This window comes from Crinia signifera, chromosome 4 (genome assembly GCF_055691185.1).
Source record: "Crinia signifera chromosome 4, ASM5569118v1, whole genome shotgun sequence".
NCBI lineage: Eukaryota > Metazoa > Chordata > Amphibia > Anura > Myobatrachidae > Crinia > Crinia signifera.
The window spans coordinates 30281454-30299792 of NC_139220.1; the positions used below are offsets into that span (position 1 = coordinate 30281454).

At 42.9% G+C, this 18339-nt stretch overlaps 1 protein-coding gene across 7 annotated transcripts in view; it reads right to left on the minus strand.

Annotated features, from left to right (window-relative positions):
• Positions 1 to 18339, minus strand: part of PCDH1 (protocadherin 1) — a 158874-nt gene that overhangs the window by 102714 nt on the left and 37821 nt on the right. For 5 of the 7 annotated variants that reach the window (XM_083181495.1, XM_083181493.1, XM_083181496.1 and 2 more), the window contains exon 4: positions 6211 to 6249. The exons of the other annotated variants lie outside the window; for them this stretch is intronic. In XM_083181495.1, the coding sequence (XP_083037621.1) occupies positions 6211 to 6249 (39 nt within the window). The remainder of the gene's footprint in view (positions 1 to 6210; positions 6250 to 18339) is intronic. 7 annotated transcript variants of the gene reach the window in all.

Genomic DNA, 18339 nt, shown 5'->3' on the forward strand with positions numbered 1-18339 from the left:
TCTTGCCTGCGTTAAGATAAAACAGTTACATCAAGTGCACGCACACAGACACAACTGGCCTCTCCGAGGAATCGCTGGCATATGGAGGAAGAGCGTATGTACAAGGAGAGCGAGAATACCAGGCAAGACGGTAACATCAAAAAGCAACAAATTAAAGAAAAAAAAACTATACAATAAATAAAAAGTTTAAATAAAACTGAATATCAGTAACTGGGAGAAAAAAAAAAAAAGATATCCAATATTTGAGTAAAATAAGGTGTAGTCGAGCACTCGATAAAAGTTCACGGTAGCAGAAGAAAATAAGGAGAGAATGCTAATCCGGAAGGAAGGCAGCCGCAAGGTGTAAATATCAAACGTCTCATATCTGATATCTGTCACCTTTCTACAGGCAAAACACACCTAGAAAATAAAACAAAAAGGGAGGATTCTGTGTCACCGGTCTTCAACTTAACCCCTTGCATTACAGAATCATGGGACCAGATGCTGCAACCCTATGGTGTTACTCATACCCCTTTTCACATCGCACAAAATTACCGGGTTTGTGCCGGTTCGACCCATTCATTTGTGAAAGGGGTTACTGGTTACAGCTAACCGATAGCAACACGGCAATGCGAACCGGGTAAAAAGAAGGGTTCTTACCGGTCCATTGCCATCTTGCTGTGCAAACAGGTTAAATCGGGTCGAGCGACCAGTTTCACGTTCACCCTATTGAGGAGGCAGCGCCAGCTCTAAGCATTGCCTCCTCCCCCACCCATGATGACGCTCCCCCACATGATGTCAGCAAACTGGCAATATTGCCGGTTCATTTATGCGATCTGAATCGACTGCACAAGCAGGGTCGCACCGGGACTGAACCGTTTCGAAGTCCCGGTGCAACACTGCATTTGCAGTCTGAAAGCGGTATCATTCGGAAGTTTGCAGCTTACTCTCTTTAGCTCACACAAAGGTTTCCGGATGTGCCTAATTCAGACCTGTTTGGTCTGAATCAGGCTGCAGTTTTTACAGATGTTCTGCTTCAGGTGGGGCAGATATAACATGTGCAGAGGGCATGCAGTCAGTATCCCGACTCCGGAATCTCGACCGCCGAAATCCTGGCACTTTGTCCCTCTATGGGTGTCCACGACACCCATAGAGGGAGAATAAATTAGTGTGCCAAGCGTAGCGAGGCACCAGACCTGCTGCGTGGCGAGCGCAGCGAGCCCGCAAGGGGGTGATCCACGTCCCCCCTTGTCAGGATTTCAGCGGTCGTGATTCCGGAGTCGGGATTTTTACCGCTGGGATTCCGACCACCGGGATTTCATACCGATCCCGTGCAGAGAGAGAGAGATAGTTAGATTTGGGTGGGGTGTGTTCAAACTGAAATCTAAATTGCAGTGTAAAAATAAGGAAGCCAGTATTTACCCTGCACAGAAACAACATAACTCTCCCAAATCGAACTCATTCTGCACATGTTACATCTGCCCCACCTGCGGCGCAGCATGGTTTTGACTATCTGCATAAATTGCAGCTTTGCTAACAGGACTGAATCAAGACTAATATCTCAACATGTTTAATCTGCCACTGATTTCTAAGAATTCCGCTCGGATGGTTAATAGATCAGTCTCATTACCCTATATTCTAATATTGACAATAAGCCTCCTGTTACAGCGCCGCACATATCGGTTTCCTGACATGTACTCTGAATACCAATATTCCCGCACTCCTGCCTCGCTGTGCCAGCTGCCAGCGTCCTTGCTATCATGTCTCTCCCAACTCCCCATCCGCGATGAGACCGCAGGAGGAATAGCAAGCAGCCCCGGAGGCCTTCCTTCACGATGTGCTGCCGCAGTAGAAGACGCTTCATTCTCAAAATAGAGCTGCATGCAAAAATCAAATGTATTTTAAAATTGGATGCCTGGGTACGGTCAGGGGGATAGTAACCTTTTTTTTTTAGAAGTATATAGGCACTAGCCTAAGGCGCACGCAACCAACAGAGGGTTAATAATGATATAAAAAGATTATTCTTGCGGCTGTAGTACAGTGTTAATTCTTCTAGCACAGTGTGGTCTGTATTTCAGCACTGATCTGCAGACCAGACCTGTGCTACAAGCACCACAGCAGAGAGCGACGCCCCAGGCAGAAGAATTGCACAGGTTTTGAAAGATGTAGGGTGATAGAATGAATATTATACTATATGTGCACCCTGCTGCTCTACACATAGAAGAAGCAGGCAATTAACCTATGCATGCCTGCCCTCCATCCATCTGTACTTATCCTTCAAAAACATGGCAGGATGCTCAATACAACGAGACTCACAGCCGGGGCCCGGGAGTAAGCGCACGTTACCTGCAGATTTAGGTCCACTGCAGGTGTGGCATGATTGCGCCATGAGGGGAGCAAGTTCTACACAGTCACAACTGCAACTTGCCACTGCTCCCGTTACGTCTAAAGCAGGCATGCCCAAACTATGGCCCTTCAGCTGTTGTGAAACTACAAGTCCCATCATGCCTTGCCACAGTTTTGCTATTAGGGAATGCTAAAACAATAACAAGGCATGACGACACTTGTAGTTTCACAACAGCTGGAGGGTTTGGTCTAATGCATTGAACCTCCATGTGTACAGGACTGATGCTCACCAATACAATCACCTTGAGGACGATTGCTACAATTGCAAAAGGTAATGTAAAATTGTACATGGTATTTCCTCCAACAGGGTACAGTAGTTCTTGTAAATAACCACATAAAGGGGGCAATTAAAAAACACACCATAGATGGAGGCCAGCCTGCAAAAGGGAAGCACACAATCTGCACTAAGCGGAACCGCTTCACTCAAAGGAGAAATCAATACACCATCAGAGGTGGCGAGTTTATGTACGGTGTGAGCCTAAAAAGGAGACTAAATGTAGCTGAAGCTTATACAAATCAAACTACAAATCGGTGGTAAAAAGCTATTGTGTAAACAGTTACAGCTGGGATTTCAGGGTACATTTGGCATATCAGACACCCTATCACTAGCTGCCGTGCAGGTGTGGGATAATGGTACGGGCAGATATATTAGTGTGCAGCTGAGTGTCTGCTTTATGATCTCTTTAGTGTATTAAGTCACAGAGGGGGAAGCGGGCGCAACAATAAAGGCCCTTTGTCTCTTGGTTTCCATGAGGACAGAAAGCAGTGAGTTCCTCAGAATGAAGGACCTATGAACCAAGCCAGCTGTTGACTGCAGACCTGCACGCTCAGTGTCACAGTGCGCCTTGTTCAACAGGCCCCCTAGTCGCAAGGCTGATGGCCTCCAATTTAACCCCTCTGCTACACGGGCCAGCGCCGAGGCAGCCGAAGGAAAGGGCCGCGGATTATGTAGCAAAATTGGGAGAAGTTGGGGCGCGTCACCTTGATTTCTGTAGCACACATCAGCAAGGTCCAAGAAAAAAACCGAGGTGGTCCAAAAATGTCATTGCAATTGTGCAGGGTTCAACGTTATTAACGCTCAGTAAAATATAAAGGGAACGCCGGTCAAAGCACTTTGTGAAGTGCATATTAGACCTTACCAAACGATCGTCCAATCTCAAATGGTATATGTGGTGAGCATATTAATAAATGCAGTTAGCATGCAATACAGCAGACTTTAATACGATACCTTATCCACCTCATTTCAGATATGTCTAACCATTGGCATCTGCAGCTGCAGTAGATATAGGGAAAGTCATTACTTTGAGGACCAGAGATTTATGGGATCGCCTTTCGGGCCTGCCTCACCGCCACCAAGTCATAAAGTGGTTGCCAGGTTCCCAGAAATGCCTGCTAAGCACAGTGTGGCTTAATATGAACGGGGGGGGGGGGGGGGGGGGGGGGGGACTGTGTGGCAAGTGTACTAGCATATTGTTAACTTGGGGCACAACAATGTGAATAAGGGGCATAGGTCCAAAGCTTGGAGAGATTATGAGGTCTATGTACTGTGCTTTTGAGAGAGATAAAGTGTCAGGAGCCGATTGGTTTGTACTTTATTTCTCCCCAAGGCTTAAAAAATAGACCCCCCAACTAACCAGCTCTTAACAGTCATCTTTCAAAGAGAGCCTGTAACAAGGCAGCTAGGAGCCAAATGGCTGCTACTTTATCACTCTTCAAGCGTTGCCCTATAATATGAACTGGGTACGCCCTGTGGTATAACGTGAACGAAGGTCCTAATATAGTCCATAAAAAAAAAACTGCTGTGAAGAGAGGGGTCACTCTGAAAGGGCCCATTTAAAGAGGTTTCTGCGGGGTCCACAAAGTTCTGCTTAGACCCCAGCGAGGATCACGTGTAATCTAAATAAACAGAGGACTGCCATCATACACATCAACAATTTCATATACAGTATTGAAAAACCTTTACCATCCGATGCAACAAAAATACAATATTTTGGCTTTTCGACTTTTGAGCAGAGCTCCGATATAACCAGGAATAGAGGGATCAGTTGCTCTAAGCTTTAAATGTGAACAGAGCACATACTCCAAATGCAAACAATAACTTAGTGATACAAAAGACCAGGTAAGAGCAATAAAAAGGAAAACAAAAACGTCAAAAGCCTTTTTGGAAAGGTCCATGGAAAAACAACAGATCAAAAGCACTTTGAACCTTTTTTCCCCCCCAAGATATCCTGCAATAAAATCGCTTTTCTGGTTTTCCGTAGAAAACTAGAAAATGAAACCTCTTGCGTCCAGCTAAATATAGTCGCTTAAGAACATCTACTTCAATATTCCTGAAACCACAAGCAGAAAGTGAATACGTGCCAAAAGATAGCCATTATCACAGTGCACGAGATCAGGCCTCAGTAAACAGATTTATAATTACCACTATGACATGTACTCTGCTTTTAGGCACAGGAAGATGTCTTAATGGAACAGGGGGGGCAGAGCTGGCCGTTTATACAGAGAAGCAGACTGCCGGCATGTACTGTGCGGCTGGACAGCGTCTTAATAATAAGTGCCGTTTTATACAGGCTAATGGGAATGATGTCATTGCTCATGACAGATCAGACCTTGGAGAGAGATAAAAGTACTGATGAGCTTCTAACTGTCATTTTTACAGGCCGTGGGGCCTATGTACTAAGCCTTGGGGGCAAATTTACTAAAGCTTCTAAAAATGAAAAAAGAGGTAATATTGCCCCATAGCAACCAATCTGTCCACCGTTCCTCTACTGCAGCCCAGAAAACAATACACTTCATCTGATTGGTTGCTATGGGCAACATCACCCATTTTCATTTAGTAAGCTTTAGTAAAAAATGTACCCCTTAGAGGGAGATAAAGTGGACAAAGATAACATAATCAGCCAACCAGCCCCTCACTGTCCTTTTTAAAAACACATGTGATATGGCAGTTAGGGGCAAATCGGCTGGTACTTTGGGGGCAGGGCAGATGTATTAAGCCTGGAGAAGAGAAAGGTGAAGAAGGCACCAGCCAATCAGCCACCAACTGCCAATTTGTGCACTGGGTTTTAAAATGACAGTTAATACATCTGCCACCCTATCTGTCTCCACTTATACTCCAAAGTTAAGTACATAGACCCATGTGATTATAAAATGATAATTAGAAGCTTATTGGTTGGTACCCTGTCTAAAAGGTTTTTACATCTCCCCTTTAAAGTGTACCATTCACTATTACACTATAGAGGCAGCCATTTTGAACCAATGAGAATACACAGCGCAGTAATTCTTTTGGGACCAGCCACATTGCATTAAAACAAAATCAAAATCAGTTCCCTTGGAATTCACCAACGCCTCCACCATCATAGTACATCATTTATTTTTAGTAAAAAAAATAAAATAATCCCACTTCATAACCAGAGATATCTAAGGAATCTACTCGGAACAGCAACACACCATACAGTATATAAATCATATTAGGCTCCGAAATTCTATGTACTGTAGAAGCACCAGTTAAATCTTCCAACACTTCCTGTTAATACATTTGCTGGTTATTGGTTTCCTTTTACAAAGTAATTATTAAGGATACCTAGACTGTCTCTGGAAAACATGAACTCAGCCATTATGCTCCATAAAAGCACTTTCTTGTGGTTTACAAAATGCAGCCCTGACTTGATTACAAGTCGGAAGTGAAACCATCTTTAGGAGTTGCTTTGAACTTTTGACAGCCAAAAAGCAGCAAAAAAATAAAAAAAAAATAAAAAAAAGTCCCTGAACATAAAAAGAAAAAAACAGAAAAAGCAAAGTATTGGCACACAATGTTCCACTTACTGTCTGTTCAATTAGGATGTCTGACAGAGGTACTCCGATCTGAAAGTTAAGTGGAGAAACAAGAACGGGTCTTGTATGAAAAGATTTGATACAAACATAGGTAGGTATTACTTGAGAAAAAGAAAAAAAAAAAAAACACAAATTCATACAACTGCAAATTCATATCAAAGTTACAGTAAGGCTTTCTATTTGCCCCTTTAAAAAACAGACAGTCAGACCTACGGATAGTCTTTAGGATGGGTTCCGAAAAGGAAAAAAGTCACAAAATTAAAAATTTTTGTTTTCAGCGGAATAAAAATAGATAAAGCGAAATACAAACTTATACTTGGGTCTAGACTTTAATGATTCCTCTTCCAGTAATTCTACACTCCCCGCCCCCTGTGAACTTACTACTCAATCGGACGGTAGATGCTTACCTTGTTTCGAGCAGGTTGAACAGGAAGTAGATAGGTCTGTTTATTGCCACCGGGAACCCTGGAGCAACCAGGTAATTAAGCAAAACAAGGAGGCAATTGTGAGTTTTGTTTTAACTGTTGCTACACCATCTAATACTAAATATTTAGTGGGTTGTATTACCTTTTAAGTACATTATATACTTCAGAATTAGCACCGAAACGGAGGCTTCAAATTAAGGCCCCATAATAAGTTTGCACATCTTTTTCAGCTTGAAGCCAGTCAATAGAAAAGTAACTGATAATTAACCAAGATTCATAAGATTGAATTTATAATTCACCAGTGCCACCACACAATCATGCAAAATTGAACCTGTAGGCTCCACAATCATGAATATGGCTTCACCAAATCAATTTTGAAATCTGAATTAAAATGTAAAAAATTGACAATTTTTTCTAGCTTTGCGGGTATGCAATCTAGCTGTGGGAAAGGTGGTGGTAATAACGGATTGATGCTAAGCACAAAGGCCCTGGCCGCGCCAGAGGGAACACCAAATTTGCATAAATGCTTGGGTCTACCCACAACAATGGCCCGCTATCCATCAATAAATCAGAAACATTCTACTGGACTTCAAAAACAAAGAAATAAAGTAGATTCCTACAAGCCTCAGGCAATACAAGAGTGGTCTCCGTACTGTGTGAACTGCAGCATGCAAGTAGCAAGTACCAAGAAATCGTACACAAAGAAGGACTGGACATCGATGTTCCCCAGCCACTGGATGCTGCTTCCAATGCCCATCGATGGCTGGCTGTTTGAATCCATCTGCAGACACCTCAGTTGAGTGCACAACGTTCCAACTGCTTATCCACATGCAGGCAGTATAACCATCGATGCTTAGAACATCATATATTTATAGATATAGACCAGGCATGTCCAACGTTGGCCCTCCAGATGTTGTGAAACTACACATCCCAGCATGCATTGCCACAGTTTTGCTATTAGAGAATGCTAAAACTATTGCAAAGCATGCTGGGATGTGTAGTTTCACAACATCTGGAGGGCCAACGTTGGACATGCCTGATATAGACTATCCTGAAGGCCAAATACATTCTACAGGCGAGACAGTCAAGATAGTCCTTTCTGCACAGTATATTTTTCTATGCGATACTGACTAAACAAGGGTGCGCATCGTCATCGAATCGCCATCGATTGATGCTGAACATTCTGCGATTCAGACTAACTTTTCATTCAATTTTGACTATATCGTCACTGTGTGTCCACAGCTTTAGATTTATAAAAAAGATTATAATTAAGATACAGTAGATACAACATTATTCTGCACCAGCCAAGAGTAGAGATCACAATGAGAGAATGAACCAAAAAATAAAAAATAAATCACATGTTCAGTAAAAAATAAGAAAATACAAATAAATATAATAAACAAGTGCTAATAAACAAGCTATATGTACCTAGGTAGTAAACTAACGTTCTAACTACATTTTTACCGCCATAAACAAATAGGTTCTATAGAAATGAAGAACCACTATAAGCAAACGTTACAGGTTGGTCTATGGCAAGACACGTGCTGTGGGGTCATATTAGTAAATGCACGCAGGGAACCATGATTTTATTGGTAACCAGCAGCAGGACCGATCGCTACACCCCACTGGGATGAAACTTTAATTTAATAATATAATAATTGAATAGTTTAGCAGGAGCTCATTGTAATAAATGTGCATACAGGGTGCAATGTATTAATGCGACATATATCCTGCCAATTATCGCAGTGATACTCTTCGTATACAGTATGTATTAGCATTCGCAATTAGTATCGCAAAGGACAGCTCTTTCAAAAAGGCCTCCAGAACTTAACACAGTACTGTAGATATAGGTCATTGGTACGACCTCATCTAGAGTACGGTGTTCAGTTCTGGAGGCCATATCTCTAGAAGGGTATAATAAATAAGAGACTGTACAAAGAAGGGCAACTAAATTGGTGCATGGCCTACATCACAAAACGTACCAGGAAAGACTAAAAGATCTTAATATGTATAGTTTGGAACAGAGAAGGGAAAGGGGGGACATGATAGAAACTTCCAAATATGTTCAAGGGTTTTAACAAGATACAGGTGGGAGACATTCTTCACAGGAAGAGGAGCAGCAGAACAGGAGGACATGCACTGACACTAGAGGGAGGAAGATTCAGGGGAAATGTGAGGAAGAATTACTTCACAGAAAGAGTAGTAGATAAGTGGAATAGCCTCCCATCAGAGATGGTAGAGGCAAATACAGTAGAACAATGTAAACATGCTTGGGATAGGCATATTGATATCCTTACAAATAAATAAGGATCAAATATGGTTTGAGGTAACGTGTTTAAAAAAGGGGCAGACTAGATGGGCCAAGTGGTTCTTATCTGCCGTCAAATTCTAGATTTCTATGTTAAAAAGAGCAGAATTTTGCAAAGTTGCATACCCTCCAACATGACCCATTCCATTAGGTACAAAATGCTCTGTTCCTGGACTTCCCTGCCAGTGGCAGTTACAGAGGTGAGGCTCCAGCACAGTCCAATATTCAAAGAGGGGTGGTCAAATCAACTGTCAGTGAGTCCAGGGCAGTGATGTTTGGAGTGGCAGTAGGTGTGGCTCCCCCTTTTGAATATTGGACTGTGCTGCAGGCTCACATCTGTATCTGCCACTTGCAGGGAAGTCCAGAAACAGAGCATTTTGTACCTAATGGAATGGGTCATGTTGGAGGGTATGAAGTTGCCGCCGTCGGGGGAGAGGGTGCCCGTGGGTCTCCCTCACCTCCTTACTCTGGGGTATCTCCTGCTGCAGTGACTCCTGGGCTCCCCCTCCTCCCTGCACCCAGAAGGTGAAGTTGCTGTTGCTAGGGAGGGGGAGGTAACAGCATCCCTGAGCACACCGGGAGGTTGCCAGGACAGCAGGTGCAGGGGGCGGAGCATGCAGTGCGGCGGGGGTATGTGGAAAGACACCAATTGGTTTTTACCAATTGGCTTTAACGCCAGAAAAAGCTGGTATTACCCTGCGCATCAAAAAAAATCAGTCACTGATTAATACATATGAAAATGTGGAATATAAATACATGTATATACACACATACACTTTTTTTTCTGTCTCTATACCAATTTTTAAATAGCTCCGCCCCCCGTCCCAGACTTCCTGAACTGAAATAATACTGAATCACATAATAGGGTTTGATACCGTCAAGCACAGAACCAGGGCCTATATTGGTCAGTTTCCCATCCTGCAGGCAATGAGGTAACATTTTGGCAAGAAATAATTGGATTCTAACCCGACCTGGTGAGGACAACCACCTACAGTACAACGTGTGTGTGTTCCATTAGGAGAGTTGTAAGTACCCACTGGAAAGCTTGGCTCACCCCATTTACTGGTCAATGACTGAAAATATTTCTGGGCTTTTTTTTAGTGCCTCTTGTTACATTCCCAATTACTATCTTTAATGCTACACATGCATCAGTCATCGGGACTTGTTTATCTTTGTAATTATTTATCGCTAGACATAAAATCTGGTTACAAAATATACGTAAAAAGACAACTGATTTACTTTCATCTGTTTTATGGTACTGGACATTTTATTAAGGTTATTGAAATTGCAGTTAAACTATCCCATGTTGTTAATGATCTTTAGGTTGGGGTGGGGATTATTAGACATTGGCTATTATTCTTTCTGTTTCAGTGTGTGTGTGTGTGTGAGCCTGTAACTTAACAGTCAGGATTGGCCGGTGATACTGTACAACTTTTCCTCCCTTACCACGGCTTCATACATCTACCCAAAGTAAACAGCTCATAACTGTCATTTTTTTTTCTTTTAACAATCTGTGCTTAACCACGGATAACTTAAAACCTGGACTGTAAATGTGCCTTGACCACCAAGCTTGGGAACCTCTGGTATAACCCATCAATCATCACCGAGGCAGGACCGAAGGTCTTGCAGTGTGGGATCTTGATATACTCGGCAGGTGTCTTTGCCGCATTCCAGATATATTGAGAGCATTTAGCAATCAATAACGCTCTCTTCAGATAGCAGAGAAAACAGATTGGATAAGAAAGTCATTATAAGTCACAGGTTTTTACGACAAACAGTTTTTTTTTTCTTCTTGCAACATATTTATTTGATGGAAGAAAAAAAATACTAAGCGGTCAATATCGCGTGGGTGATTGTTGCAGGTTATACCTCTTTTTGGCTGCGAGAATGGTGGTGTGTATTTCTGTATATTACACGCGCTCTTCTACTTTGGTGAACGGGTGGTAAGCACAGAGATTCGGTTCACAAAGGCCACTGGGGCTCTAAATCATTTAAAAAAGTCTTACAGGCTTGTAAAATTTCTAGCTTTTGTAAGCCCAATTTACAGCTGGAATCGACTTATCGTAACATAGATATACCAACTTTGTTTGCACAAATGGCGTTAATCGCGTAATAAAAAAAAACTGGATACTGTACATCAGGCATGTCCAACCTGTGGCCCTCCAGCTGTTTTAAACTACAAGTCCCATCATGCATTACTACAGTTTTGCTATTGGGGAATGCTAAAACTATGGCAATGCATGCTGGGATGTGTAGTTTCACAACAGCTGGAGGGCCCCAGGTTGGACATGCCTGCTGTACATAGTCCAAAGCCTTTGTTAAACCTGAAGCTGTGTAGAGATATACACGCATACAGCCAATACTATTTCTCTGGAACAAAAAGCTAAGGGTCTGGGGATGTAGCTACAAAAAAAAAAAAAATTATAAAAAATAGAAAAAAAAAAAGATACTGAAATATGTATATAAAATTTCTTTATTAAATATTTTTTGTTTAATATACATAATTTATTTTATTTTTATATTTTGTTAACTTTATTGTTTTTTAATTTGATGAAAAGTGCATTTTGGCCCATGACAGTTTCAGGAACCCAGTTCCTGTGTAGGTCATATTTTAAATAGGAGGTTCAGGAACGGACGGCCTAATTCAGACCAGTTGGCACGGCTGCAATTTTTGAGGATGGGCAAAACCATGCTGCACTGCAGGTGGGGCAGATGTAACATGTGCAGAAAGTAAGATTTGGGTGAGGTTTGTACTCCAAACTGATATCTAAATTGCAGTGTGAGAAGAAAGCAGCCAATATTTACCCTGCACAGAAACAACATAACTCCCCCAAATCTAACTCTCTGCACCTGTTACATCTGCCCCACCTGCAGTGCAGCATGGTTTTGTCCATCTGCAAAAACTGCAGCCTTGCTAACAGGCCCTCCTTCAGTTCTGCTGAAAAAATAGCACTGACTACAGCTATCCTCAAATTACACCAAATAGCCCCCACACACTGACTTATCAGCACCAAACGTCCAGCCAGACCAATCACTATTGCGACACATATACCATGCTACGATAGAATATTGGCGCTGGAATTTAATACACTTCTGTATGCGACTCAAATGCTAATGAAGGCCAAATGCAAAGTTCCAATGCAAGCGACCACCCTAATCTCAGACTTGAAACCATTCTTTTGGTAGCACTAACCTAAGGCGCCTGGTACACTGTAAGCGACTTATTCAGCTTCAACGCTAACAAGACACAAAATTCAGGGACTACAATAATGGCTGCCTGTGTCAAGCATCTCCGGCCTTCTGGCAAAAAAACACTATTTGAAGGAGGACAATCTATACAACCACTGAAGTTGGGTAACATGATAATAGACTGGTTTCTTGCAAGATGTACAAAGCTTTAAAAAAAAAAAAGTGATACAGGTTGAGTATCCCTTATCCGAAATGCTCGGAAACACAAACATTTTGGAGAATGGATTTTTTCGGATTTTGGAATATATATTTTATTTTCATATTTAACCTGGTGGTCCCCCGATGGTCCCCCAACGCAGCGGCCTTCAGGATCCTCTTCAGCGGCACCTCCAGTCCCAGGGGTTCATTGCCCGAGTGCGTGGGCGCACAATGCACCCCTGGGACCGGAGATGCTGCTGAAGAGGATCCTGGAGGCGGCCGTGGACATCGGAGGACGAGTGAAGTATGAAAAAAAAAAAAAAAGGGTCTGGGGGGGGGGGGGGGACAAAAACAAAACAAAATATTCTGAAAAACCATGTTTTTCGGAATACACGAATAGGGGAGACCCGACCTGTAAACTAGACAGCAATAAACCACCAATATGCTCCTAACTGTCATTTTTCAAACCCAAACTGTGATGTTACAGTTAGGAGCCAAATGGCTAGTCGTTTATCACGCTTCAATTTATCACTTTTCAAGCTTAGTGCATCTGGTTCTAGAACTGAGAAACATACCGAGAGAGTCATTGTCACGGCGCTGGCACGGTTCTCTGTGACACCAGCGCACCATCGCATTGTATTTTATGATCACTCATAGGCAGTGACCATGTTACACGTTTGAGCGATTTCTCCCATTCTACAACTCCAATTAACATCATAAGTTGGATAACTCCATTACGGGTGCATAAACCCATAAATTCTTCATGTAAGGCCCCATTAAGTCTAGCTGGGGTTAATCAGGGTCACCCGTTAATAGTCTAGGCCTTCAAACACATATTTTGTGGCTTCTGTGCTGTGAGCAACCTTGAAGTCTTTATTTTCCAGACATCAGTGCAGCTCCAGAAGTCTATTAAACAAAGATCTGTCGCATTAGAAGCCATTACGGTGTGGAATAGCCGGGCATTCTCTGCTCATACACTGGTATTATTTATCTGTCCCAGAAGGGAGGAGGAGGAAGGAGGAGGAAGAAGAGGGGGGGGGGATTCACAACATGACGGGACAGAATACAGCAATACTTCACCCAAGCTTTATGCTCCACAAACAGCAAAAGGAATTAGACACATGCATTCACATTTGAAATACACCCCCCCCCCCCCAAAAAAAAAAAAAGTCTGCACATATATGCACTAAATACACAAGAAGGCATCATATATTTAGGGTACACGTGAATGTGCCCAGGATATCTGCATGTGTGAATGGAAAATCAACCGGTAAAGTAAAGCTGAGCACACACTAGACCAGGAATGGGGAACCTTCGGACCTCCAGCTGTTGTTGAGCTACACATCCCAGCATGCTCTGCAACAGTTTTAGCATGGCCACATAGCAAAACTGTAGCAGGGCATGCTGGGATGTGTAGTTCAACAACATCTGGAGGGCCAAATGTTCCCCATCCTCGCACTAGACGATATAGGGCGTCAGGTCTGGCGGTACGGATTGATATATGGTATAGTCTTTGCCTGCTAGGTTGCCAACAATGAGTGCTCCCGCACGTCGTCAGTAGCATCTTCAGTTGGCCCTACATTCGGGGTTGGAAGAAGACAACTATCGAGGGCCGCCATCGCTCCCTGCAATGGCCATGTATGCAGTTTGCCAATGAGAGGTCCAAAAACTGCAGATGTCTCTGGGTACACATATACCTGGGTACTATAAGTCCCCAAGCCTCGATCCTACTCCCGACCAGAGTCACGGAGAGACCTGGGAATTTGTTGGCTTGTTAGATCCGGCAAACTTCCAGGTCATATGTCAGAAAGTGGTACCAGGCATATTTTAGTGACTGGACCCTAGTCTCCTCCCAATCCGGTTATACTCAACCCTCTATGCTAAACTTGCCTCTAAGCCAGAGCTTTTTAAATTGAGCCCTCAAGACACACCAATATGTGGTCAAGGATTTGGAGGAAAACACTGGGGTAAATATGGACAACATCTCATCTTCAATAGAAACCACATCTTCGTAAATGTACCCCTAGAGGCCCCCATACACTAGGGCGATTCACATGCAATTCAGGCTCAAGGGGGGGGGGGGGGTTTGCATGCGACTACTTTAAAGGATATACAGGCTTGAGCATAGATGACTTCATTAGTCCCCCAGTCATTGATTTAATCACCCATTTTTAAGAGTGTTTATCCTTAAAAACACGGACTTTTAACGTGTCTTAGAGCTGTGCGCCTTAAAAGCGAGTCTAGGCTACAGCATTAAATAATATGAACAAGACAAGGAGGAGGAGTTAAGTGGATTTTGAAGCTACTAAATACAAGCCATTGACAAAAGAGTCAATAAAATACACACAACACTAAATAACATACAATGCAAACATGTTTCTTTCGTGTTCTGCCTCCTGCATACTCTAGGTACTTGTCAGACTCAACTCAAAAATGGGCGACAAGTTATCTTTAATGCAGCCTACCTGTGTATCCTCGAACCTCATTATTCCAAATGCATAATTAGCGCCCAGTAATATTAAAACGCCAGCCACTCGGCTGATGGATGCCGTTTTTAAACAAACATGACAACTAGAGTATATTTTAATTAATTTTAAATAAAACTTGGGAGGAAGCTGATCCCTTTAGTCAACACTCAGTGTTCATCCGGCGGCGCAGCGCCTACGTGCTCCTTTAATTTTAATGACTGCAGCAAGCTGTGAGACCGGTACGGAACAATTGATTAAGATATAGAAGTTAAAAGTCCAATTTGTAATTAAAGGAGGGGTTGGGATGTGTTGGAGGGAGGGATGCTGTGATTATATGGAAGTGTGACTAATTGGCACGTAGTTACAAAGGTCCCGGCGGGAAGAGAATCTATATTCTGTGTGCGCACATTGGCAAGATGCATTTTAGGTCAAGCACAAGAGGAACACCGTGCACAACTGCATAACACGGAGTTCGATGGCGTAACAATTTGTAGGGGATCCTTTACCCTTTATTATGGGCAACCCTATGAGTGCTAATATTACATACTATGGTGGTTTGACCAATTCGGGTTCCCGGAGATTGACCTGTTGAGCTGAAGAAATTATTTATTGCAGAAGATAATTGAAGGTGTTGTCCACACGAACCAATAAGATGATAAATAGCATTTCATTCTAGAACATGTTAGGTAGAACCCAATTGGTTTCTGTAGCCAACACTTCCACTTGACACTGCTCATACCAATGCTAAACACAAATCACAGATCTGGGTTTAGAACCTGGTAATAAAATTCACCACCCAGCTATTTCATAAGCTAAAAGTCTGTTCCAAGCACTCACTAGCTTTTCAGAACTCCAACATGGTGAGCAAACTACGGGCCACAAATATGGCAGGGTTGTGCGTCTCGTCCAGCCACAAAAGTGATGACATGGTTATGGTGGAATCTGGTTCTGCTGATGAAAACAATGACACGTTCATTAAGTGGTTATGGAATGAAGATGGAAGTCACCCACAGACATCGACTAGACGAGAGTGGAAATATAAAAACCGCTCCACTTGAATAATGTGTGCAGGATGACTGAACAACTAGTCATCCATCTTTATGGTAAAAGGCTAATGGCCACTCTCCCCAATAGAAATGCTAACATTTATAAATGTTGACACTTTATTTATTGAAGAAAAATATTCATAGTACACGTAAACTCTAATGTAATGAACACATACTAGAATAAAAAGTGTAATATTAAAAAAGATCCTAGTCAGATACTGTGGACCTGGTGGAAACAATTGCCTCCGCGATGAGCCAACAGAACGCAGTGGTGACATATAGGTGTGAGGTTCACTTTATGTAATAATTCAAAGCCAGGTGATGTGATCTCTGAAGTACGTGTAGGTGCCCACACACTAGTAAGATTTATCTTTAGATCTGGCTGGTTGGAACAAAAACATGGTTATGGTTTCCATGCAAATGGTCAACTGTCATTTGCTCTCATCCATAACCATGTTTTTGTTCCAACCAGCCAGATCTGAAGACAAATCTGCGTGTGTATGGGCACCTTAAGGCAGTACGGATGGTGTAATGGTTAGCATTGCTGCCTCACAGCGCTGGTGTAATGGGTTCAATTCCCACCATGGCCTTAACTGTGTGGAGTTTGTACATTCCTCCCGTGCTTGCGTGGGTTTCTTCCGGGTACTCCAGTTTCCACCCAAACCTCCAAAAGTATACTGGTAGGTTAATTGGCTCCTACCAAAATTATCCCAAGAATGTGTATGTATAGGCAATATAGATTGTAAGCTCCACTGGGGCAGGGACTGATGTGAATGTTTAAATTTAGAATTTCATTTTAATCCCTTTCATTTTAAAAAGGGAACAGTGGCCATTTTTTTTTCCCCTAGGGCATTTCCAATGGATTTGCATAGGGCGTTTTTCTTTGTCCGGGTCAGACAAAGGTTTGATAAAGCTGTACCTGGTTACAGCGAAACGCGGCAGGCATAAGCACTTTTGGCCTCCCTCCGGCTTTCTACTTCGCCAGTTGGTCCAAACCAGCCGTCACTGGAATTCACCATCCAAGAAACTGCTAATTTATGGAACTCTGCAAAATTGCTCAAAACCTGCTTCCACTTGAAGGACTTTTGATGACACGCTTTTCTTAAATAAGGATTAAAATCTTCACTTGGATATCCATTGCGGTAACTATACAACACTTTTTCAGAATCAAAAAGACATTGTTGCTCTATCCGGAACGCCCTATTGGAGTAATGGCGGTATAATAGGAATGGACCTTCTTACTTGGTAGCTAAGAAACAGAGGTGCCTGTGCTTTCCGCATTCCAATTGGTTGTGCTTTTTAAAAGGTTATATATTTTTTCATTTATTAAATGTGTACTTTTAAACTAATATTGTCTAGCGCTACTATGGTTGTGTATTTGTCCAACTACAGCAGTGTCTCTCCTCTGGTAGAGTCCTAACCGAACCGCTAGTCTCCAGCCGATAATGCCTTTCTGCGGGTGCCGGACGGGTTCCCGACAGTCGGGATCCCGACAATCATTTACCCGACGTCGGGATCCCGACTGTCAAAACGCCGACAGCCGGGTGCCCGATGGCCACCCGCTATTTTCCCTCGTGGGGGTCCACGACCCCCATAGAGGGAGAATAGAATAGGTGGCTCACGTAGCGAGCCACCGTGCCCGCAGCGTGGCGAGTGCAGCGAGCCCGCAAGGGGCTTTTTTGCACTCGCCATGCTGTCTGACTCTGGCCAGTCGGGATCCCGACGTCGGGATAATGACTGTCGGGATCCCGACTGTCGGAGTCCCATACCACACCCCTTTCTGCTGGCCATAGGACCATAATGATTGTCCTAGTGATTTGCAAGTCGGCAAATCTATTGGGAGATAAGTAGATACAGAAACAATATTGGGTGTAGATCTACATGACTTCAACGGGCAGGCCCACCTCCATCCATCCAGGTTCAGCACTAAGTAACCATTTTGGCACCTTATAAGTGATTAATGGGCCAGCTATATAGATTTGCCATCAACACTGGTGGTAAACCACGCAGCTGTTGCCATGGGGGCAAATGTACTAAGCCTGGGAGTGAGATAAAGTGGAGATATAAAACTCCAGCCAATCAGCTCCTACCATGTTACAGCCTGGGTTAGAAAAAGGACTGTTGGGAGCTGGTTGGAACCTACTTCATTTCCTACTTTCTCACTCCTCAAGGCTTAGTGCATAGATCCCAAACAGCCACCAAAGGTCTTTTTTTTTTTTTTTTAAAACACTGGCCCACATTTATTAAGCCTTAACAAGTGATAAAGTGGAGAGTGATAAAGTACCCGTCAACTGGCTCCTAATTGTCATGTTACAGACAAGGTTATACAATGGCAGTTAGGAGCAGATTGGCTGGTGCGTTCCCTATATAGCACCCTACACTTTATCACTTGCTAAGGATTAATACATTCGGCCAGCAGCTTGCAACATGACAATTAGGAGCCGATTGTGTGGTACTTTATCTCTCTCCAAATTAGTACATTTCTC